Source organism: Chelonia mydas, chromosome 14 (genome assembly GCF_015237465.2).
Source record: "Chelonia mydas isolate rCheMyd1 chromosome 14, rCheMyd1.pri.v2, whole genome shotgun sequence".
Taxonomy (NCBI): Eukaryota; Metazoa; Chordata; order Testudines; family Cheloniidae; genus Chelonia; species Chelonia mydas.
This window is the reverse complement of record NC_051254.2, coordinates 12,944,794-12,967,998: the sequence shown is the minus strand read 5'-3', so window position 1 is coordinate 12,967,998 and position 23,205 is coordinate 12,944,794. Positions and strand designations below refer to the sequence as shown.

Genomic DNA, 23,205 nt, shown 5'->3' with positions numbered 1-23,205 from the left:
AATTCTGCATTCACTGCAGAGAGCAGGGAAGTTTATTTTGCTGCGAGGTAAAATGTTTCTATAGTCTACTCCACCCCCAGTTTTGCAAAACTTACATTACATTACATTATGCATTATGGGTAGGGTACTTCAGTATTTAGCTTTGAAGGTCCAAGCAACAGAATTGCAAGAAAAGAGAGACACTGTTCATGTGATGCCAGCTCTCAGTGCTCATTTCTTGGTCCCAGAAGCAACACTCCATTGTCTGCAGCTGCTCTATGAATGCCACCTTTTGCTGTGTCCCTTAGCACTCTGTCCTTGAAGAAATCATCATGTCGTTGTTGTGTTTCTTCCTGCGGGTTTGCAAATACAAGAGGATCATGCATCCTGTATTTGCAACATTCATGAGCACAGTGCAGAGCTATGCAGTCTTGATGATTCTGTCGGAGGTGGTGAACTCTGAAAAGTGCCATGTTGGATTGTGGGACCCTTTTTTTTTTAAAGGTGTGAAAATTAAGGGATGTGGATAGCATTATGGGATGGCAAATGTTGCATGCTGGGAACTTGACCTCCTAGCTCCCAGAGATCCCTGCATGACTCATTCCACAACACCTTGTGAAAATTTCCCAAAAGGCATTGTGCTGGATGGTGGCACATGGCACAGTGGAATACCTACCGATGGTGCACCACGCTTTGTATTGACACAAGCACTCCTGGTGAGTACGCACAGCACTGATGCAAGCAACTAAGTATGCACACGTAGGAGCGATATACTAACTTCAGCAGCTGTACGCCAACACAGCTTTCATCAACCAAAGGTTTCAGTGTAGACATGACTTTAGTCTACTTTGTGTGCATGCACAGTGTGTGTTCTGGATGCTAAGACTCCTGCCATTTGAATTCTTGCTCTTTTTTGTGACTTTACAGTAGTTTTCATAGTTACTGTGGGTCAGGATTTTAAAGTGAGCAGCAAAGGTTGCCTGAAAATAATACTTACATAGTGCCTTTCATCTCGAAATCTCAAATTGCTTTACAAACATGAATTAAGGCCCCATGCTACTAATGGTTTTTGAAGCTGGGTAAACCGAGGCACAAGTTGACAGACTTTTACTCAGTGTTCTAAAGTAAATCTGTGCCAGAGTTTGGACTAGAACCCAGAAGCCCTGACTTCCAATTCCCTAATGCCTGTACTGTGAAGTTGCTAAGGTTCTGAAAAAAGTTATATTTAAAATTTGAGACAACTGGTTCTTCCTTGGTTAATCAAATCTGAGTTACACCTTTCCTTGTTCCTTTGAAATACATGACATTACCATAAACATGGGTTGACAGTTAGCTTAATCTAAACTCTTGATATGCAACTACTTGCAAAGGAGTTTTTTTACCTCCAAACTATGACTTGCATTGAAGAAATTAAGCTAATTAATAGTTATAGATGGAGTTGGTCAAAAAACTTAAGTTTCCACAAAATTGTTTCCATTTTTGTGAGCTTCTTCCGTTCTCTGACCAGCCTTTGTCAGGAGGGATTGATATTGAAACGTTTGCTCACTACTTTCATTGGTCTGGTTCACAAATTTTTTTTAAAAAAAAATTCATCCTTGATAGTGATGTGTCCAATGTTCAAGCTTAGCGACAGAGTTCATTTATTTACTACAAAAAAATTGACTAATGAGCACATTTCATTCAGACCGTGCTTTCCATGAACAACAGGTAACTTGAGTTTTAATGGTAAGAATTTACATTGGAAAGCAAGCTTCAGTTGCCAATGCAAATATTCATCCAGAAATATTTGTGCATCCATTCAGTCAAGAAACAACCAATATTAGGTGATCTTACCTGATGAATCATAACTAATCAACATAAATCATACAGGAGCCTACAAAAATCTACAGAGAACTATTTGTGATCTATCCACAACAATAAATAAAATTTTGTGAGATAATTTTGAATAACTGTGAAGGAACTTACTTTACTATCTGCTTGCAGATATCACTGGTGCCGAAGGAAGCTAAATTCATTACAGATTAATTGTTACAAATATTTGCTCAGTTCTCATTAGCAAACTCCAGGAGCTATGATGTAATTTTCTTGTTCTTCAGGTCCTCAAAGACGGGGGTTCTTTGTATAGCTTCATCTTTTGTATCACAGGTTAATGTTTATATCTTCCAAAAAAGTTCTTTCCTATCTGTCCAAACCCAAAAAACTGCACACTCTGCACATCCATAGGGCTATTATGACCTATCATATTTACATAGGATAGAAGATCAGATTATTGGACTGACTACTAGTCCTCTGCAGGGAAACAAGACTTCTGTTCCTCAGTGGATCTATGTGTGCATCGGAGATACCTTTAAGGCACAAAGAGAAGACTTTTCAACAAGGTCAGTTAGAGTGCAATCCATCTGAGTAGCTGCAATACTGAGGGCAGACAGATATGCAACACTATCAAAAAACTTCTCCAGTTAGCTATTTGGACATCACTAAATGCTCTTTCCAAGCACTATAGGCAGGATGTGCTTCTTCAGTTCCAGTGTTTTTTAGGCAGTTGTCCTGCCTCTTGTGGGTTTGCTTTTGGCTGTTTTTCCTTGCTGTTTGGTGGTCTGTCCTAATAAAACTTGTGCAAACTTTCTCTGTGTAGATATACTACTTCTCTCTTCAAACTTAACTTTTTCCCTTCTGTCTTATAAAGTGTAGAATTGCTGTGCCAATCTGAGAGAGAGTCAATGTTCTTGTCTATATACTGACTTCCAAGAGTTTGTTTTTGCAGTCTCCATCTACTGGGCAGAAGGTTGGCCCTGTGGTTTGAAGTGATACAGGTTAATTTTTTGTTTTTAAATTTGCAATTATTCAGTTTCCGGACAATATGGATTTTAAACTTCAACTGTAAATGTGTGAATTTTTTTTTTTTCTTTCCCTGGAAAACTTTGTTGCTTCTGTTACATTTTCTTCACTCTACCTGATGATTGTAGAGGAAAAGAAAATACCAATTTTTCAGCAATATATCTAATTCTTTATTCACCATTCACCCTCCTAGTTCTTGAAGAAACTGGGGTCCCATCAATCTGTTGCTCATTTGTTTTGTAAAATAGTGCCTTTATATCTCTAGCAGTCTTTCTTCCCCAGTCTTTTATCATTTAAAGGTGAAGGATTAATAACATACCTCAGACAAGCACCATTACATTTTGTCCTGTTGAAGTTGACTTTGATATTCCCTTTGATTCTTATTTTAAACGTAGCTAAGTTATGGTTGCTTGTTTTTCCTGGATGTTGATTTATTTTCTTCCCTCTGCAACTATGGTTAATTACGGACTGAATAGCCTCCCTCGGCACATTTCTCTCACACACACAAATCTATTCAGAGGATAATACTGAATCCAGTGGTAAAGCAGTCGTGAAGCACATCCACATACATTGTTCGTTACACTTTTTCCCAATTTATATATCTCATGGTAAAGTTGAGTAATCGTCACAATGCTATTATGCTGTCCTTCCTCCTTTTCACCACTTCTAATTTTGCTTCTTTTTCCCTCTTCAATGTGTTACTCTAAAGCCTATGTCTATAACTGTGACTTGGTTACTGTTTCCAATTTGAGATTGTCCCACCTCCTGTGTTCCACTCCTCACATGTGCAATGTGTTCTACTTTGAAATCCATGGTTAATGTCTTCTTTCATGGCAGAAAAGAGGGCATCTGATGATAAAAAAAGTAGTATGAAGTCCAGTAGTCGAGAAAAACAGAGTGAAGACAGAAATACAGACTCGAAGGACAGTGATACTAAGAATGAGGTCAATGGGACCAATGAAGACATTAAATCTGAAGGTGACACTCAGTCCAATTAAAACTGATCTGATATGACCTCAGATCAGACAGAGGTAAGTGCATTATTTCAAACTTTGATTAGGGCTTTTTGTTACTGTTTAACAGTGCAGCGTAAGTATGCACAGATGAAGATGGAGCTAAGCCAAGTAAGAAGACATACTAAAGCACCTTCTGAAGGAAAAGACAGTGTAGTCCTGCAAAACATTTTGAGGTACATTGTTTTGTCTCAGCTATTTTGTAGCAGACTCATGCCCCCATTAGTGTGCCTCTTTGGAACATATTTGTAATATAGTCTCCATAGAAAATTTAATTATCCTTTTTTTATTTTTAGGGATTTTGTCGTTTTTTTTAAAAAAATTGAACTGTTTTTGTATTTAAGTCCATATTGTGTTGGTACATCAGCAGAAACATTTGCTTTAATACTTAATATTTCTGAGGCACATGTTGGACTACTTTGTTTTTATATAAACTGCTAGTATTTCTTTGTCAAGGATGTTTCTAGTTTTTTTGCTTTATTGCCTTGCATTCTAATGCAGTTTGTTCTGTAACTCGAGAGCCAGTAGCATTGGATTGATGGAAGTGTAGGGTTTATGAATTATTGCAGCTGACTACCATACCTCACACAGCGTTGGTGTTGTGAGCGGCCCATGAAAAGCCAAATTAAAAATCAAGGATTCAGTCAAACTAAGCAGGTACTCATGCCAGGTACTCCTTTCTCTACCCACATCCATGTTTGAATGCTGTTGCCTGTAATCTTTAAGCTTACTGTTGTGTTTTTATTTACAAGAAAGTGAAAAGGATTTTTTGTGTATTGTGTGAAAACTATAAATCTGATGTTAACAGAATGGAATTTTCTTTCAACTGTGTGTAGGGATGCAGTGCTGCCCAGAATTAGATATCTTTAAGAGTTTTAAATGCAATAAATACTACATAATAATCGCCTTGTTACATTCAATGCAATTCAAGTCTTTAAGAGGTATGTGTTTAATATTTCCTACTGTGTAGGAGAATTTGCAGTCAGCCATAGTACAGAGCAGTATAATGGCTGATCCCAGACTTGTAAAGCAAATGTAAATACAAAGGCTGATGCCTAAAATTTTTAATATTACATGGCAAGGATGTATGCTGACAATTCTCATTTATTATGAAGAAACTAAACATTAGGAAATATATAGATATTAAAAAAACTTTAAAAGTTTTTCCATTTTTGACCTAACTTAAGCGTACATAAATGGTTTTTGATGTATTCCTAAAATAAGGAGCTAACATTGGAGAAGACAGCTGATAAATTAGCTACTTGCAATATAAACTATTAGTATAGTTTCAGTGTTTACACTATGAACTCTTAAACACTTAAGGTTTGATCATTAGACCATTAAGATTGCATTATTGCTTCTGGAGCCCCTAATTTTCAATGTTGAAGTTTTAGTAGAGTAAGATGACAGCTAAGAACTGGGCCGATATTTAGAAGTGGCAAACTAACCTTGCTTTACGTTGTCTAATTGTTTGCTTTCCCAAAATTTTGCATTACAGGGCTACCACATGAAGAATCTGCGAAGAATCCGGAAGACAGCTTGCAATGAAGATCTGCTTTAAATGAGGTGAAAGAAAGCTGTAGTGGCATAGAAAAATATAAAGTTCGGTTAGAATTTTTTTTATAAAATTAATTCAGGACTGTTGTTACCTCCCAGAGTGCAGAGGGATGAGTTAATAACATACATGCCACTGAGAATATAAGTCCTGTATCATTTTTTTTCTTTAAGACTTTTTAAGATAAGAAACAAACATAACATGAACCCATGGCTTGCTCAGTGTTTATTTGCAAGATTTCATTCTTGGACTTTGAAACACAAGAATAAATGTTTAGTATTTGTGTGAATTAAACTAAGTTGAATCCCATTTTTACAACTAGGATATATCTAGCTGCTTGATATACCAGAAATGGAAATAAAGTATCTTTGAATTTCTGTTACAGATTTGATTGTCTGTCATTAAACATTTAGTATTAATACACTTTTTTCCTAATAAATTTATTCATATCTTCAAGCTTAGTCCATTAATTTGGCTTTTATGGATTTTGTTTAGTTTGTTCAGCTGGTGTTTGCTTTTGATTCCTCCAGTTAGTCTCATGTTTTAAAACTGAGCTGATCACCTTCATCAAACTCCTGGTCCTTTATTGAACAGATGCACATTATTATCACAAGTGGCATGATTTTTGCCACAATGTATTTTTCTTAGCAGTCAAACACAGAATCACAGAACAAAGATACTGCTGCAATTCTCTAATAAGGTTCATATCCAGTATTTTTGGAAAGTCTTTGAATTTTTCTCTTAATGCACCAATTCTTAATGCCAGCCCTTCATAATAAAAAAATGGAGATTAGAGCACAAATCTAGGTTTTATTTTACCTAAACTGGGTGATAGGGAATAGGATCAGTGAGGAACTCAGGCTGGGATCTGTCTTTCCCTCATCCTGTTTTGGGTAAGTTAAATCCTAGAGTTTCTTTAAATTTTTAGAGCAGTGTCAAATAGAGATGTTGGTGCAAATGTTTGTTCTAGTACAAGGCACCACACTGACTTCAGACTTGCATCCTACTAGCAGTTAAAAATCTCGTCATTAGAGAGTGGTTATAATTAGCAAGTGCATGTAATTTGTATATTAAAGCAATTGTAAACGTGTTCATTTCATTCCCCTCTCCTCCTCAGCTTTTTTGTGATACTTTTATTGTATTAAAGGGTAGCTCAACTGATTAAATAATAAGGGTGCTTTTTGAAAGAAATGTGTTTAAAGGAAACATTTTGCTGCATTACACTCTTCAAAATGAAGTCACAAGAAGGTAATATGGTGGCTGTGGCCATGTCAGACTTTTCCTTCATGTTACTTGTATGAATCCTGGACTTGAACACCAATCTATGAAGGAATGATAAATGTTTTTATTAAAACCTGTGGCTTGAGAGAAGTTAATATGGTGCCTTTTCCTTTCAGCAGTTTCAGCTGACTTCATACCTTTTTAAGCATATTGCATCTCATCTTGAAAATGGAGAATTCACAAAAATGATACTTTTTTGGTGAAATGATAAACAGTGGAATTCTGATTGTATGTGATTTGTACACTGCATTTTGATTCTGTGGATCAAATCTTACTAAAGCAGTGTCTCTTCATACTGATATTTGCCCTTGTGCATACAGATAAGTGAGTCTTCTATAGTAAACATTGTTTCGGAAAGAATCTCTCACATTTTGAGTGCTCTATGCAGTTGCACACACAGAATTTAACAGTTTGGGGGAGTGATCATTAAAATTTAAATGGCTCTAATTAGGATTCATGTCAAATGGACTTTCTCTGTCCTTAGAAATTGGAGATGTTGAAAATGTCATTCTGATATCTGATCTCTAGGTTTTGGCCACTGTAGTTGAAACTGTAGACATGATGCTCCAATCTGTCCTGCCCATTCAGTGCCCGTGACCTCACTGTTATATAGTAGCATTTTGCACTTTACACATTTTTATAAAATGATTAAACAAGCTTTGGAGGCAAGGCAGTGGAACTTCAGCCCCTAGATGAGCTTAGGCCTTGTTTTGCCTAAGATTTAAAATTAAATTGAGCTCGCTAGCTTGATCTAATATCTTCTAAAACACTAGTCAAGAAAAGGCAGCTTAACATGCTAAAGTTCATGTTAAGACACATCAGTTAGGCCATTATTCTGAGTAGAACAAGAAACTCAAACTATTTTCTTATAAAAGGTGAGGAATTCTACTGCACTACACAAACTCAGTGCTCTGGAGGCTGTCACTGAAAGTACATAGTTTGCTGAATGCCTGATTAATGGCAAACTATGAAACGTAGAAAAGGGGTTGTAGCTTTTCTAAGTCAGTATGATCTATACTAAGGAAAAATGCACAGTAAAACATGCTTTCTCAGTTGCAACATCTCTTTCAGATTCTGATAAACTTCAAAACAGGCAGTCCAAATGCTACAGATCCAGTTCTCCAAAGAACAAGGCAGAAGCTGGGCATTTTTTCAGTTCAGGTGTATAACTTAAAAGCTCTTAAGGGTTTCTGTGAAGAACTGGTCTGTAAACTCTGCAGAGGCAAGGAGAAGATAGTCAGCCCCCCCCCAAGACTTCAGAACTTCTGAGGTTATGTAATCTATCATTTAAATCAGATGACTGCAGGATAGCTAAAGTGACACATTTTTTAAAAAGGGCTCCAGAGGTGATCCTGCCACTTACAAGCCGCTAAACTCAATTTCAGTACAAACCAAATAGGTTGAAACGATAGTAAGGAACAGAATTATCTGACACATTAGATGAACATGATTTGTTGGCAGAAGAGTCAGTGTGGTGTTTGTTGAGTCATGATTTCACTTTACAATCTGTTAATCACCACAAAGAATGTAATAAACATGGACATGGGTGATCTAGCACAATGGTTCTGAGCCTACTGTACCCCATTCAGGAGTCAGATTTGTCTTATTTACTCCCAAATTTCACCTCATTTAAAAACTACTTGCTTACCAAATCAGACATAAAAATACATTTCATAGCACGCTATTACTGAAAAATTGTTGACTTTCTCATTTTGTCTGTATGACATTTTAGTTTGTACTGACTTCGCTAGTGCTTTTTATGTAGCCTGTTGTAAAACTAGGCAAGTATCTAGATTAGGTGATACACCGCCTGGAAAACCTCTGTGTACCTCTGGGGTACATGTACTTGTGGTTGAGAACCACTGATCTAGTGGATACAGTGTAGTGGGACATTCAGAAAGCCTTTGAGATGGTCCCTCACCAAAAGTTCTTTAGCCAAGTAAGTAATCATGGGATAAGAAGGGTGTGCTCATGGATCAGTAAACGACAGCAAACAAAGGGTAGGAATAAATGGTCAGTTTTCATAATGGAGAGTAGTGACCGCTCACCCTGCCCACCCCCAACTACTGGGCCCTGTAGAATTCAACATACTCACCAATGAGCTGGAAAACAGTGAGGTGACAAAATTACTCAAGACCAAAGCAGTCTGAAAAAATACAAAGGGATCTCACAAAACAGTGATTATGCAACAACATGGCTGGTGAAATTCAGCGTTAAGTAATGCACATTGGAAAATAGAATCCCAACTATACATACAGAATAATGGGATCTAATTTAGCTCTTACCACTTAAAAAGATTGAGCGGATGTTTTCAGAGAACTAGCCCCAATGACTCTACAATGTGCAACAGCAGTCAAAAAAAAAACAATCTTAGGAATCATTAGGAAGGGGATAAATAAGACAATAGCATAATGCCATGATAGAAGTCCATGGTATGTCCACACCCTGAATACTACCTGCAGTTTTGGTTGCCCCATCTCAAAAAAGATGTGTGGAATTAGAAAAGGGAAACAAAAATGATGAAGGTGTGGAACAGCTTCCATATGAGGAGAGATTAAAAAGACTGGGACAAAGGTCTATAAAATCATGACCAGTGTGGAGAAAGTGTTATTTACCCCTTCAAGACCCAGGATGGTGGGGAGGGGATGTATGTCATCACAAGTACTCCTTTTCTTTTTGCCACTGAAATTAATAGACAGGAGGTTTAAAAGGAAGGACATCTTCACACAACGAAACATGTTGTGAAGGCCAAAAAGAACTAGATCAGTTCAAGGCAGATAGGTCCAGCAATGGCTATGAGCTAAGATGGTCAGCATGCAATGCCCATGCTCTGGCTGTTCCTAGCCTCTGATTGCCAGAAGCTGGGAGTGACCAATGGACTAGATCACACAGTAGGTGCCTGTTCTGGTCATTCTCTTTGACATACCTGGCATTGGCCACTTTTGGACAGCAGGCTACTGGGCTAGAGGGACCGTTGGTCTGACCCACCATCACTATTCTTAGGGCCTGGAGGCTGAGTTGAGGTACTTAAAGGCATTTTAATCCTATTTTTGAAGACTTTGCTGTCAATTCTTTTAGCAACTTTTTTATCATTCCTGACCCCTTTTCTACATTAAGCCTTGTTGTCTTTTACAAAGGCAAATGTCACTTGTTTAGCAGTCAGCATTTTTACACCCCCTTAGCTGAACTGGGCACAGATCCGCCCTTATAGAAAGCAAGAAAGCTCTGCCAGTGTTACGCTCAGCTGCTGTTTGTTTGACTAACTGATACAGTATGCTAAAGACAAGATGCACAGATTTGTAAACAGCCTCAAGCCTCTTTCCTCAGCGGTCTCACACCTGACCTTACATGCTTGGTGTTAAGTACTCATTAATTGACTTTTAGGAACTGAGGTCTAGGACTAAAAACAAATTTAAAAGAAATCTGCAAGCTTTAAAAGTAGCCCTGTCATTTCAATACAAGTTGGTAATGCAAAAAAAATCATCATCATCATCCCTGGAAGTTTAAACTTTTTTTACACTGACATCTTTATTATTCAATGAACAGAAATAAATTCACCATTAACATAGTTAGTGTCCTTTAAATTTTATCAAACTTCATAAAACATACAAAAATATTTCTCTGAATGCATAGATCTGCTCAGTTACCAGCACTATATTTTTACAGTTAGTAGTTCTTTAGCAAAGGTTGTGTTGCATATCAAGTTGATGGTTAGTTGTCATGAATTAGAGAAAATAAAGCTTATTAAAATAGAATCACTTCTATTAGTTGCTGGACAATTCTGTTACATTGTTTATGTAAAAGTGAATGTCCTACACGCATTAAACCATAGGATCGGCAAAACTAGCTGTGAATACTCTTAATTTTGATCTACATAGCTACTGTTGTTTCCAAACAGTTTAGCATTCACTTTGAAATAACCCCGACACTACAGTGGCAAGTACATAGGCCAAATCCCCACCACAGGGAGTATCAGGTTGGACTAAGTACTGATGGGGCCTTCAGTTGAGTAGGAGTTGAATCAGGCCTCACGAGCAGTCCAACCACTGTATGGACAGAACAGGGGAGAGTACTGTCAGACTGAATTAGAAGGCAGAAGGATTAGACCACAGGTGCATATCGCTGGAGGCTTTCATTGGTGGAGTGTTAGAATAGGGAAAGGACCTAGAATGCAGTAATGTATTTTTGAGCCAGTTAAGCAAAAGCTCAGTGATCAAAAGGAAAGTGCTAGTAACTTTAACTCATCTTTATGTTTTGGATTTTATCTGTGTTGCATTTGCCACATTCTGTTATTGTCTAGTCAAATTCAGAAATGTATAAATATAAACCAATATGTGCCATCAGTTGTATGGCGTGTGAAAACATGTTAGTCAAACAGAGCATTAGTTACTGCAAGGGGAAGCTATCCCCTATGCAGTGTATTACACTAAATCATTTCCAATATTATACGCTGCAATCCACATAAAAAAATCCCTATGGTTTATCACGTTCTTCTTGGGGTAGTAGTGCAAGAAGCAGCTATTTAAATGCAGCTGCTCTAATATAGCTTAATAAAGAAATAGAGTTGGAGATGGAATCAATATTAGATCTCTTATAAATTAGGTTACATTTTTAATTGAAAGTCACTCCGGTAGGAGATGTTTATTTAAGTCTAAGAAAGGCCAGCTTTCCTACTCAATCTGGAATTGCCATTTCTAGTTTTTCTGCACATCCACCTAGCCTTCATCAGAGTCAGGGTAGTCAAGTGTTTTCAGAACTGCTAGAGATTAGTACGCCCAGCAACAAAAGTAAACCCAGTCTCCTTGGGAGAAAAAACAACTTGAAAATATAGTATTTGATCGCAAATGTGATATATGTTTTAAATTTACACTGCCCAGGCTAAGTCTATAGACTTGCTCTGAAAAATTAAGAGCTTAAGTAGCTTAGATTCAAGTTTTTAACATAGTGCTATAAAGCGTCCAGCAACATTAAGCTATTGGATTACTCAATTGGCTGTAGCTTTTGACACGCTTTAAGTGACACCAGCTCATGCAATGTAATGCAACAGTTGTGGGACGAATGTGTCATACAGAATCAGTTTAGAAACAGCTCCAGGTGCATATGTTAATTGCTTCTGATGGTGCCTCTTTTTCCATTCACATGTTCCCTTAATTGGGTTTGGCTAAGCAAGAGCAGACTCTCCCCTCTGGAGTTGATACTTCTCAACAACAAATATTTTCTAGTATTGTGCTCCTACTGCAAAGGCCGCTGAATTTAACCCAGCTTCCCTGAACTGTGAGTATCAATGAGACTAGTTCCTAGAAGAGATTTTTTTAAAAAGCATTAAAGCACTATTTGAATCATAGGGCATAATTAATGCTTGCCAAGTGGACAAGTATATAGGTTTTTAAAAGAAATTGATACCCACAAAAAAAATTTAAATATACAGTCAAACAGGGCAGTTTCCTTTTAAACACAACCACATATGTAACTTTCATTTGCTTTGACGATCTAATACATTTGTTCAACAGTGCAGCTAAGGTTTACTTTTAAAAAAAAAATCAATATTTTAAGAACAAAATATTAAAAGTTATCCCATTTTGTTCAGTTGGGTCACATATTAGTTTGGGGAAGAGAAATAAAGGTATTTACTAAACATCAATGGCATTTTGACATCTGGGAACCTGATTTTAGCAAGCTGTCCCTGTGTGGTTGTTACAATGGGTGAGTTCTGTGGACCATTTTGAGCAGGTTTCAGAGTAGCAGCCGTGTTAGTCTGTATTCACAAAAAGAAAAGGAGTACTTGTGGCACCTTAGAGACTAACCAATTTATTTGAGCCTAAGCTTTCGTGATGCACCGATGAAGTGAGCTGTAGCTCACGAAAGCTTAGGCTCAAATAAATTGGTTAGTCTCTAAGGTGCCACAAGTCCTCCTTTTCACTTTGAGCAGTAAGACCACTCCTCTAAAAGACATCATGGCATGCTACTTCACACTTAGAGCAGTTGTAAGAGACTCAGTGAGCCAGGTACTGTGTACAGTAATCAGATGGCTAAACTCCACTCCCAAACATGGATTTGAGACTCTTCATAGACTGAGGAAGGAGAAAGCAGTACAAAACCAAATTCTTGAAGACTGTCTCTCTCTCTAATACAAACCCTTATATCTTCATCAGTTCACTTAAAAGTTTTGGTGACAGCAGAAAGAGACTGCACCCAGAGGAGTCTGAGAAATAAGGGCAGTATTTACATTTTCAGGGGGCAACAGTTTTGCCACAAGCCATAGAAGCCCAAATTTATGCAGAAAAGATACAGCTATCTAACTGTGCCTGATTGATTTTTCCAGAAGTCTTTACTTTTCATGCCAACAGTTGACCAGCTGTCTTCTTATGCCAGATACAACCAGTAAACTTTATTGACTTGTATCTGAAGCATGTCAGCTTAATAGACAAATGAGGTACCCTTCATCTGAATACAATATTAAGTTAAAAAAAAGCAAAGGGGATAGTAAATATCAAAGATACACTATTATTAGTTAAAATATTAACCCTAACAATAACTTAAGGTTTCATACACAGTTAATCCACTGCTTCAGAAGACAGCAGCATATAATTCTCACATCCTAGAAAGTTCAGTAAGTCAGCTTTGATGCTTTACTATTGTAGCAAGACCTCTCCGTCAGTGTTGATGCAGCATTTCTAAAACGAGAGTTGTCACTTTTCATTAGAACCAGCTCCAGTTCTTGAAAATCTTGAAGTCTTGCAACATCTTTGTCCTTAAAAGGATGAAAACAAAAAAAGCAAATGTCTACAAATGTGTATAAACAAGGTCAAGCCTGTGAAAGCAAGCATTAACCAACTGCCAGGTACAACATGGGTGGGCAAACTACGGCCCGTGGGCCGGATCCGGCCCCTCAGGGCTTTTGGGGGGGGGGAGGAGGCAGAGAGCTCTGCCAGGAACGGGTTACCACGGCCAATGGGAGCTTTGGGGGAGGTACCCTCAGGCGAGGGAAACATGCAGAGCCCTCTGCGCGCCCTCTCACCCCGCCAAGGGGCCACACAGGTGTCAGCCGCTCCCCGGAGTGGTACAGCGTGGGGCCAGGGCAGGCAGGTAGGGAGCCTTCCCTGGCCCCAGTGCATGCCGCTGCCCCCAGGAGCCACTCCAGGTAAGCGGCACCAGGCTGGAGCCTGAATCCCTCCTGCACCCTGCACCCCAACCCCCTGCCCTGAGCCCCCTCCTGCACTCCACACCCCTCCTGCACCCTAACCCCCTTCCCTGAGCCCCCTCATACACCGCGCACCCCTCCTCTGCCCCAACCCCTGGCCCCTTCCTGCACACTGCACCCCCTCCTGCACCCCAACCCCCTGCCCCGGCCCTGCAAGCAATTTCCCCACCCAGATGTGGCCCTCAGGCCAAAAAGTTTGCCCCACCCCGAGGTACAAGTACTATTTTTTCTAGTTAACAGATGTGTCATTATTTGTTTTGCTCCATGATGGAATCTCTCAATACCGTTAAGATGACTTTTCCATTCTTCAAGTACCCACTGTTTGTACTTACTGAATTAAGCAGTAAAAGGATCTGACCGGAACATTGCTAAGGTCAGTGCATGTGTCAGATTAACTGAAAGTCATGCAGACAAGGCCAGTTGATTTCAGACACAGCCCCACGAGAGCTGTGTTGTCTGAACACAAAGGAATGTTTACATTGCTGATGGGGTACCCTTATACATTATTTGCAACAAAAGCTGAGGTAGGGTATTCTCCCCCCCCCACCGCCACACACACAAAGATACTTCCATTTCCACATACTAATGACATGCTCAAGAGAGAAACATGCACATTGTGCTTTCAGTCTTATGTTTCAAATACCTGGCAACTATAGGTGCCTGTGATTTCACCTGCTTTGAGAGTTTATTGTCCACTTTGATAAAAAGAAATACTTTTTTACTAGATCATGATGAAACTGCATTATTTCCTTCCTATGAAATATTTCTTTGGGCCTGAATACTTAAAAAAAAATTATGTGGTCGTCAGTTCGTGAAGAGAGTGCAATTCTTTGGAGTCTAAAGTCAGTAGCTGATCTTTGTACTCCAAAGTCCAAGGTAACAGAGAAATGAAATGAATAATATCCGATAAGCAATTAAATATGGAAGTTCCTCTTACCTTTCTTACCAACGTATTTGGTAACTTCCTAATCTTCTCCACTTGCTCTTGATTAACACCCAGTTCACAGCAACTGACTTTGAGTAGATCCTGATAGGTCAGTTCTTGTCTGTCTAATTCAATCTCAATGAAGTCATTTTCCCTAAGGTTCTGAATTCTTACCTTAAGCACCAGTTCTAGTAAAAAAAATAATAATAATAATAATTATGGTGTGGGAAGAGGTCTGATATAATCTTGACTGAAACTGAGGGAGAATTTACATTTTATTATTTGAATTCAGATTTTGTTGGCATAACACCAGAGTCACTCTTACAAGGATTTAAACCTGAGATACCCATATAAAGTCCAGTAACACATATCCACAATGAAGGAAACAACCCAAAACTACAGAGGAAACCTTAAAATGATATGGGCTTATTTAAAAGAAAATTATACAATATTCTAAAGTCTCTATCAGAATGGATTCCTCTTTCTTCTCCCCTGTGAATTTAGTGCTCATGATAGCACAGATACTACTGTATACTCCTACGGGAATTCTGCACCACTGCGTGTGCACTGAATTCATGTCCCCCCCAGATTTCTTTGCTTTCCAGCAGAAAAATGACTTTCTGACAGGGAAGCTGCAAGAGCAGTCACACACCACTCCCTAGCAGATCAGGTACATTGTTTCAAGCAGCCGGCAGAGAGGTAAATCACTGCAGGGCTGGGAACACCCCAGCCAGTGGCTCCTACCCTGAGCCCGGGATCAGCTGCTTGTCGTGGCTGAGCTGGAGGCAGGAAAGGACAGGACTTCCAGTTCCCGTGCAAGAAGTGTCTGGGGCTGTGTCAGAACCACCCCCAGAAACCTCCCCCAGCTCAGCATCCTCCTGCCCTCATCGCGCCTCAACTGGGGAGGAAAGGGTCACTGTGTGGGGAGCTGCTCCCCCATCCACCGAACCCCCATGCATCTGGACTTCCCATACCCAGACACCCCTGCCAAGCCTCACCAGGTACATCCAGAACTCCCCTAGCCCTCCATACCTGAACCCTACCCCACTGAACCTCAACCCCTGCATCTGGAGCCCTCCTGCACCCAGACCTCCTGCCAGCCAGTAGCCTGTGCTCCCCACTGCCATGCTGAAGCCTCTGTATTTATTTATTGACAAATAAAACTTGCAGAATTTTAAAATGTCCACAGAATTTTTTGGTGAGAATGCCCTCAGGACTAACTACTGTAATGGGGGCCAGATATGTACCATGGTCTCTGGAAGCCTTCCACACAGATCAGATACAGCAGAGACAAGTGTGGTGCAAACTTATTAACACTCAACTCTAAGCTGGAGGGACCACCTCAGGAAGCAAGAAAGTAGTTGAGAATTGATAGTCTAGTCAGTCTTTGCTCTTTCATCAAGGGGGACAATAGTGCTAGTTTTGTGATATGGACACCTGTCCATCAGCCAGACAAAGTAATGTTGCAAAGCCCACAAAGATTAAACTGAAGGATTAACAGAAAAATTTTCAGAGGTTCCAATCTCAAATTCTCACACCCGTGTGACTGCATGGAACCTCACTGACATCTGGGGCTTGCACAGGTTCAGGGGTCTTCCAGCATGGAGTCGCCTGCAGGCTCAGGGGCTCAAGCTGGATCTGACTCAGCAACTCAAGTGAAGAAAATCTGCATCTCTCTTCATCTGAGCCCTCTTAACTACCAGAAATGCTGAATCAGTTTGCACATGCTCTATGAGATGGCAATGTTAGGAGTTTGTGGTATATTTGTGTCTACAGTGAGCAGCGGGGCCTGATAAAGAGGTGGTGGCGGGAGACAGGACAAAATGACTGGTTTGGAATACAATTTCTATTTTGGGGGTTCTAACAATTCAGTTTATGGCTGAAATGGGAATTAAAACAGATTTTTCTGATTAAACACAAACAGCAGCACAGCTTCATAATCATGTTATAATGATATATGAGATCTTCCACTTGTGAGAGCAAACAGGATGCATGTAATTATCCACATTCTGGTCAGTTACACTAGAGTAAATTGCGAATAATTCCACTGACTTTAAGAAAGGTTTTCTGAATTCACATCAGTGTAACAGAGCAGACCCAGTATGACTAATGAAGGGTTTGGTTTCAACAGCAATGAAATTCATTTGAAAACAGTATTAGGAGATGTAAAGGAAACTCAGAAAAAGAAGCTAAGTTTGTTACTAAGGGCTTGTCTACACACAAAATAATCGGGAATAAAGCAGGGTGTGAATTTGAAGTGGATTAACTCTTATTCCAGCTATTCCAGAATAACTCCCTCTATAGACAAGCCCTAAATTACAAGTTGTATTGGTTTACAAGAGAGTTATTACACCTTGTATCATATTTGGCAAAGTTTGTGATTTTTATATTGTTTGGGTTTTAGACTGGAATCTCTCCAGAAGTGGAAAAGCAGATGTAATTGTCTGTAACACATTTATAGTACTGTATAAATAATACAACAATTATTCTAGTTAGCAGAATGGGGAGAGCATTTGAAACAGAGCAGGACTAGATCGCTCTTTCTGCCACCATACTGTCCCTTTGACATTTCCCGCAACATTTCTACCTCTCCTCCTAGAGGATGGAAAGAGAGATCAAGAGCAACATGAAACACACCCTCACTTCAGTTCCCAACTAGAGATGCAAACATGGATGCACAATCTTGGAAAATTACACTTTGTTACCTTGCATATTATATGGAAAAGTTCCGGTGAAGAAAAGTGGCTGAAATGTCGGTGCAGCCCCAGTATGAGAGCCATTCTGTTGCTGAGGTACAGGCTGTTTAGATGCTACTGGAGAAAAGAGGCCTCTATTATGAGACATAGATGGCTGACAAATGGGGCCATTCTGGACTCTAGGTTTTGGATATTCTGGCACCACGATGGGTGCTGATGGGATGGGCTGGCCTTCCTTAGAGCGTACCACAGGAAAACGATCTTCGCTGTGTGACGACATGGATGTGCATATGCTTTCGACATGAGTTGCTGATGAGCAAGGACTAGTTTCACACAGAGAAACAGAAGAGACGGAAGTGCTTTCATTCTGGGATGCTGTTGAGATGGCTGGAATGCTGTTGCTTTCTTTAGTGTAAACATAAGGGAAGGGTGGATTGGCCAAATAGTTTGCAACAATTGGCAAGTTTAAGTCTTCCACTTCTTGAAATTCATTTTCCTCCACTTCAGGGCGGGGGAGAGAGAGAGAAAAACTTGTTATTTAAATATTACCATATTCCCCAATTTAAATTTAAAATTAGAGTTTTCCTACTGTGTCTCACAAAATTACATCATCTTGCAAAAAATCACAAGAATTGCACCAATGTAGCTTGAGCCTATGGGCACTTGGAAACATGGCAAAATGTTGGCAGTGTGAAATGAAAGAAAAGAATAAAAATCAAGAGGGAAGAAATTTTTGTACAAACTCTGAGTGGGAAGCCAAAAAAAAAGCCAAAGAAAAATAATTAAACCATCAAAGCAGATACAAGCGATGCCTTTAAATACAGCAATGCCTGTTCACCATCTCTGAAAGGATCAGATTGAGAAGTAGTTTCTTCGCTAAATCTTAGTTTTGATATGATTTTTTTAAAGACATTATTTAAAATAATTGGTTTTCATAGATGCCAGCAAAGGAAGTGGAACATTTTTCTCAGTTGGCAGGTGTTCAACATAGGGTCCAATCCTGCAGTCCTCACATTCGCTGAACTATTGCAACAAATTTGGCTTGAATAAGAACTGCAGGCGTAGGCCCATTAACAATAAGAATGCCAAGGCAGCCCAAACAAGATGCTCTCAGTTTTCCTGGGGATGCACAACTAAATTTGTTTAGGAGGGTGAAAGTGACACATATCCCATACCTGGTAAGTGAGGCCCAGGTTTTATAGGTATTTAGATACCTAACTTCCTTTGAAATCAATGGGAGCTAGACACCTAAATTCCTTTAAAAAGCTGGGCATGAATTATTAGTGACCAGACAAACATATCAGGCAGGAATTATGTGGGAGCTCATTTCCCTTGGACATGTCAGCCTAAACTTTCAAAAGTCAGAACCCAAGTCATGTTGTCCTGCTGTGCGTGTGTATAACAGATACAGATTTTTGCCCAGACAAAGGAAAAACCAGTTTTCAAAGATTATACCAATCACACAAATGACTGTGAAAATAGTAATGGAAGCCTGTACTTAGCTGCATATGCATTTACACAGCAATCATGCAGCTATTACACACTCTGTGGATTGTCAGTTACCAGCCTGAATTTAAAAGAGGCCTATTCCCCATACAAATATCATTAACATATACACGCATGCCCACTGAAAGTTACAAAAGGTGAAATTTCTATGGTACAGAAACACTGGACTCAATCAGACATATCTGCACTATTTCTAAGAGTGTCACATATCTAATTTTGGGCTTGCTTCTCTGCATGTGTGTGGCATAAGCTTTTTAAATATACCAACGTGTTTTGTCGTGTGTATGGAGAAGGTTAAATTTTACTGCCAGGAAGTCATAACACAGCTATGACATTCTGGGAAGCCATCACTCCTAAAACGTAGCAGTTGCTTCTGTATACAATGGCCTTGTAAGACTTTTGGTTCAGCTTGACCAGGTCTATTTGAGCTTATACAGAAAAGTCTTTGGCTTGAGGCTTGATTCAACTCCATTTAAGTCAATGGAAACACTTCAATGAGAGTTGGAAAAGCAGTTTCATTCTGAGTTCTGTAACTAAAAGAGGTCTCAAAGGGCTTATCTACACAGGGAAATTTACTGATAAAGTTATACCGGTATAATTATATTGCTATAGTGCACACACTCTTTATTCCCGAATAGGAGTACCTTTTTTCAGTTTAGCTTATGTCGCTTTCACTACAGTGGTATAATTATTGTAGTAAAGACAATATAGACAAGCCTTAAGAAAGCACTTTCCTAGCAAGAGGAGTTTTTGAACTGCAGTTGGCAATCATCAGTCTATAGTATCATACTAAAAAAAGTAAAATAGGTTTATCTAACTAGTGAAATAATAACCACACTGAACAAATTTGAAAATCATATGAGGAAATACATCAGCAATCACCTTTAAACCTGAATGTGTCATGCAAATCAAACGGCATACACCCTCTTACTCTCTGTCTCCTCTCTATAGCAAGGTCCATATTGACCTGCTCTGTCTCAGGCTTTGCTTGACATAAAATATTCTTCCACTTATATTTATACTGATTTCCGCGGGAGCATGACTGAGGCCAAAGTAACTTGCCCAGAGTGAATCAGTATCAGAACCAGGAGTAAAATTCGGGAGTCCTGATTCCAACAATTTCTTACAACATATTAGAATACATTTACAAATATCTGCAAGGCACTAGGTACGTGCACATGGAAGATCAAAAGACGTTAACATATTTACCTACATGGGGTATAATCTTTTAAACTATACATAGATAAGGGATTACCAATTATAGAAAGGCACACTCCATCTAAAAAAATTTTTAAAACAGGTAACTGAATTGGAAGAGCAAAACTTTTTTGGAAAGTGAGTAAAAAAGTAAACTCATAAAATTCACTGCCACAAAATTCATCTAACACAAGTTTCATCTTGGCACAAAACATGTTCACAGCAAAGATATAAACCCTAGAAAAACCTGCAATCCTTCCTTGCATGAATTATGCCAGTGAAGTCAATGAAACTACTTGTATGAGTAAGCATTACTGGTGTGACTTAAGGACAAGACTGGACCCTCTCTTTATAATAGAAATGCTGTCAGTCTATTGAACTAGGGAAAAACCACTAAATACTAAGACCAACTATTTTAGAATAAATGTCAAAATATGTAAATTGTACCTCCCATAATCTTCCTGATTTCTTTCTTTGACGTTAACTGGGCTGCCAGTTCTCCTTTAGCTGTGAGAATCTCCTTATCAGCACCTGCATCAATCAGGCAAGAGACCACTTCAGCATGGTTCCGTTTGCATGCCCAGTGCAAACAAGTCCTGTGTGTAAAAAAAATGTATTGGTGACTTTGTAGTTCCAATGAACTATACCCCGACCACAAAATCCAGAGTTCTAAACCATTATGTGCCAACAACAATAATAATCCATTTGCCTCAGGTTGCATGTAGAATAAGGGTGACTTGGGAGACACCAGAATCGCTTCCACGTTCAAACTGAACATGATTCAGTTGTAAATTCCTTGGGGCAGGGACTTCCTTTACCTCGATCAGTCAGTGTGCACTGAGTACATTGTCAGTGCTAAACAAACAAAAATAACACTGCTTCATGCTATTAATAAAATACAGTGATGGCAGTCCCTGTACTTGAGCAATGTTAACTGTTATATAATATAGTGCAATAAAAATTAAAGCAGACAATAGTAGACCCCTGTAAAGACTTGGACTAAAAATTCAAAAACGAGGGCCTAAAGTTAGACCTCCTAAGTCCGCATTTAGTCATATAAACGAGCAGTCCAATTTTATATATTCATAGATTTTTAGGACCATAAGGGCCTATAAATCACCAAGTCTGACCTTCTGTGTATCACAGGCCATTCAATTTCAGCCAGGTATTGAGTCCAAAATGTGTTTGATTAAAGCAAATCTTCCAGAAAGGCATCCATAGTTGAAGACATCAATAGATGGAGAATCTACCACTGCCTTTGGTAGTTTGTTTCAGTAATAAAGCACCTGCACTGTTAAAAATTTGTACTTCAGCTCCCAACTATTGAGTCTTCTTATGCCCTTCTCCACTAAAAACTGTCCGATTTTTTCAGTACTACAGTGCATCAAGCCACTCTTGATAAAGTCAATGGGAGATGCAGGATACTCAACACTTTTGAAAAATCCAGCTACTGACTTAAGACACCTAAATAAGAACTCTGGAACCCCCATTTTAGGGTTATACTTTTGAAAATTTTGACCCAGGGCTTTATCATGGTTCAGTAACATGAGATAACTCAGTTTGGTCCCATCTACACAGATAAATCCGAGCCCTGATACTACAAATCAGAGTACTACCATGTTAACGCAATCACACTGAATAAAGCGTGGTGCCAACCTTACAGGCTACATGCATTCACACTTTTGTTAATAATAATGCTTAGCCTTATATAACATTTCTCATGGCTCGGTCTCTAAGCACTTTACAAAGGAGATCAATATAATTATCCCATTTTACAGAGGGGAAAATCAAGGCACAGAGCGCCGACGTGAGGTTCCCTAGATCACCCAGCAGGCCACTGGCCGAGCTAGGAACAGAATCCAAGTCTCCTTCGTTCCAGTCCAGTGCGCTATCCACAGGCCCCGCTTGCCTCCCTTACACAGAGCTGAGCCTTTCATCCCGAGGAGGCCAAGGCACCTTACAAACGTTAGCATGAGTCATGCAGCCACTTCTGGGGCGGGAGAGCAGGGCGGGCCAGAGAGACTTAGAACAAGGGCACCAGCGCAAACCCCTCCTCTGATACCAACAGGGATGGGGGCCGGCTGGCTGACCGGCCATCCACACACCCACCCCTCGGGCTGCCAGGCCCTGCTCACACACAGCCCTGCCTCAGGCAGCGCGCCCCAGCCCTCCCAGCAGAGACCTCCTTGGCAGAGGGTGACCGACTGAGCTGTCCCAGCCAGTGAGGGGAGGGGCACAGGTGGTTATAGCAGCGGGGGGGGGGGGGGGGGAGGGGAAGGGCGCAGGTGGTTATAGCAGCGGGGGGGGGGGAAGGGCACAGGAGGTTATAGCAGCCGGGGGAGAGGGGGGAAGGGCACAGGTGGTTATAGCAGCCGGGGGGGAGGGGCGCAGGAGGTCATAGCAGCCGGGGGGGGGGGGGGGGTGCAGGGAATTATAACAGCCGGGGGGGAGGGGCGCAGGAGGTTATAGCGGGGGGGGGGGGGTGCAGCGGATTATAACAGCCGGGGGGGGGGGGGACGCAGGAGGTTATAGCAGCCGGGGGGGGGAGAGGCGCAGGAGGTCATGGCAGCCGGGGGGCGGCACTTACCAGCCGTTGATCTCATTTGGGGAGTTGACGTCCGCCCCGCTCCGCAGCAGGCGCCGCACCTCCTCCAGGTCCCCCAGAGCGGCCGCTTCCCGCAGCCTCTCCTGCAGCTCCCGCTCCTCCAGGGGGCCGCTCATCGCTCTCCCGCTGGGGACCAGGGCCCCCCTGGCCTGGCCGCCTCCGCCCGGGCCCAGGGCCCTTCCCGCCCCCGGGAGCGGACTGCCCGCCCGCCGCTCCGGAGCTCGCCTCGCAGGGGCCCTATTCCCAGTGACACCCCGCGCCTCGCCCTTTCGTTCCTAGCCCGTCACAGGGCCTTGGGCCGCCTTGGGCCTGGCTGTGGGGAGGGACACGGGGATCGCGAGCCGCCCCCTCTCCCGGGCTGGTGCAGAGGCTCAGTCAGCCCTGGGGAGGGCATCGTGTTCAGCCGGCA

General features: G+C 40.7%; 2 protein-coding genes across 8 annotated transcripts in view; one reads left to right on the top strand and one right to left on the bottom strand.

Annotated features, from left to right (window-relative positions):
* Positions 1 to 5,767, top strand: part of LUC7L3 (LUC7 like 3 pre-mRNA splicing factor) — a 36,661-nt gene extending 30,894 nt beyond the window's left edge. The window contains exons 10-12 of one of the 6 annotated variants that reach the window (XM_027825196.3): positions 3,655 to 3,795; positions 3,901 to 4,006; positions 5,329 to 5,767. In XM_027825196.3, the coding sequence (XP_027680997.1) occupies positions 3,655 to 3,795; positions 3,901 to 4,006; positions 5,329 to 5,341 (260 nt within the window). In that variant the 3' untranslated portion in view covers positions 5,342 to 5,767. Of the gene's footprint in view, positions 1 to 3,654 lie in introns of all 6 variants that reach the window. The other 5 variants (XR_003565047.3, XM_037915146.2, XM_007062768.4 and 2 more) reach the window with 5 other exon arrangements.
* A 4,408-nt stretch (positions 5,768 to 10,175) lies between these two features.
* LOC102929328 (ankyrin repeat domain-containing protein 40) lies at positions 10,176 to 23,054 on the bottom strand. Of its 2 annotated transcripts, XM_037915151.2 has the most exons (5): positions 22,779 to 23,046; positions 20,639 to 20,787; positions 17,498 to 17,989; positions 14,805 to 14,980; positions 10,176 to 13,417 (listed from the first exon to the last, which is right to left on the bottom strand). In XM_037915151.2, the coding sequence occupies exons 1-5, from the start codon at positions 22,910 to 22,912 to the stop codon at positions 13,274 to 13,276; spliced, it is 1,095 nt and encodes a 364-aa protein (XP_037771079.1). In that variant the 5' UTR covers positions 22,913 to 23,046; the 3' UTR covers positions 10,176 to 13,273. The 2 variants fall into 2 exon arrangements, with proteins under 2 accessions (XP_037771079.1, XP_043384305.1); XM_043528370.1 differs by lacking the exon at positions 17,498 to 17,989 and having other exon boundaries at positions 22,779 to 23,054.
* Between the last annotated feature and the right edge of the window lie 151 nt (positions 23,055 to 23,205).

Coding starts and splice junctions, on each gene's coding strand:
- LOC102929328 (XM_037915151.2), bottom strand. CDS start 22,912: ATGAGCGGCCCCCTGGAGGAGCGGGAGCTGCAGGAGAGGCTGCGGGAA. Junction 14,981..17,497: donor TTTTCCATATAATATGCAAG/GTAACAAAGTGT, acceptor TTTTTTTACTAG/AACTGGTGCTTAAGGTAAGA. Junction 13,418..14,804: donor CAAATACGTTGGTAAGAAAG/GTAAGAGGAACT, acceptor CATCCTTTTAAG/GACAAAGATGTTGCAAGACT.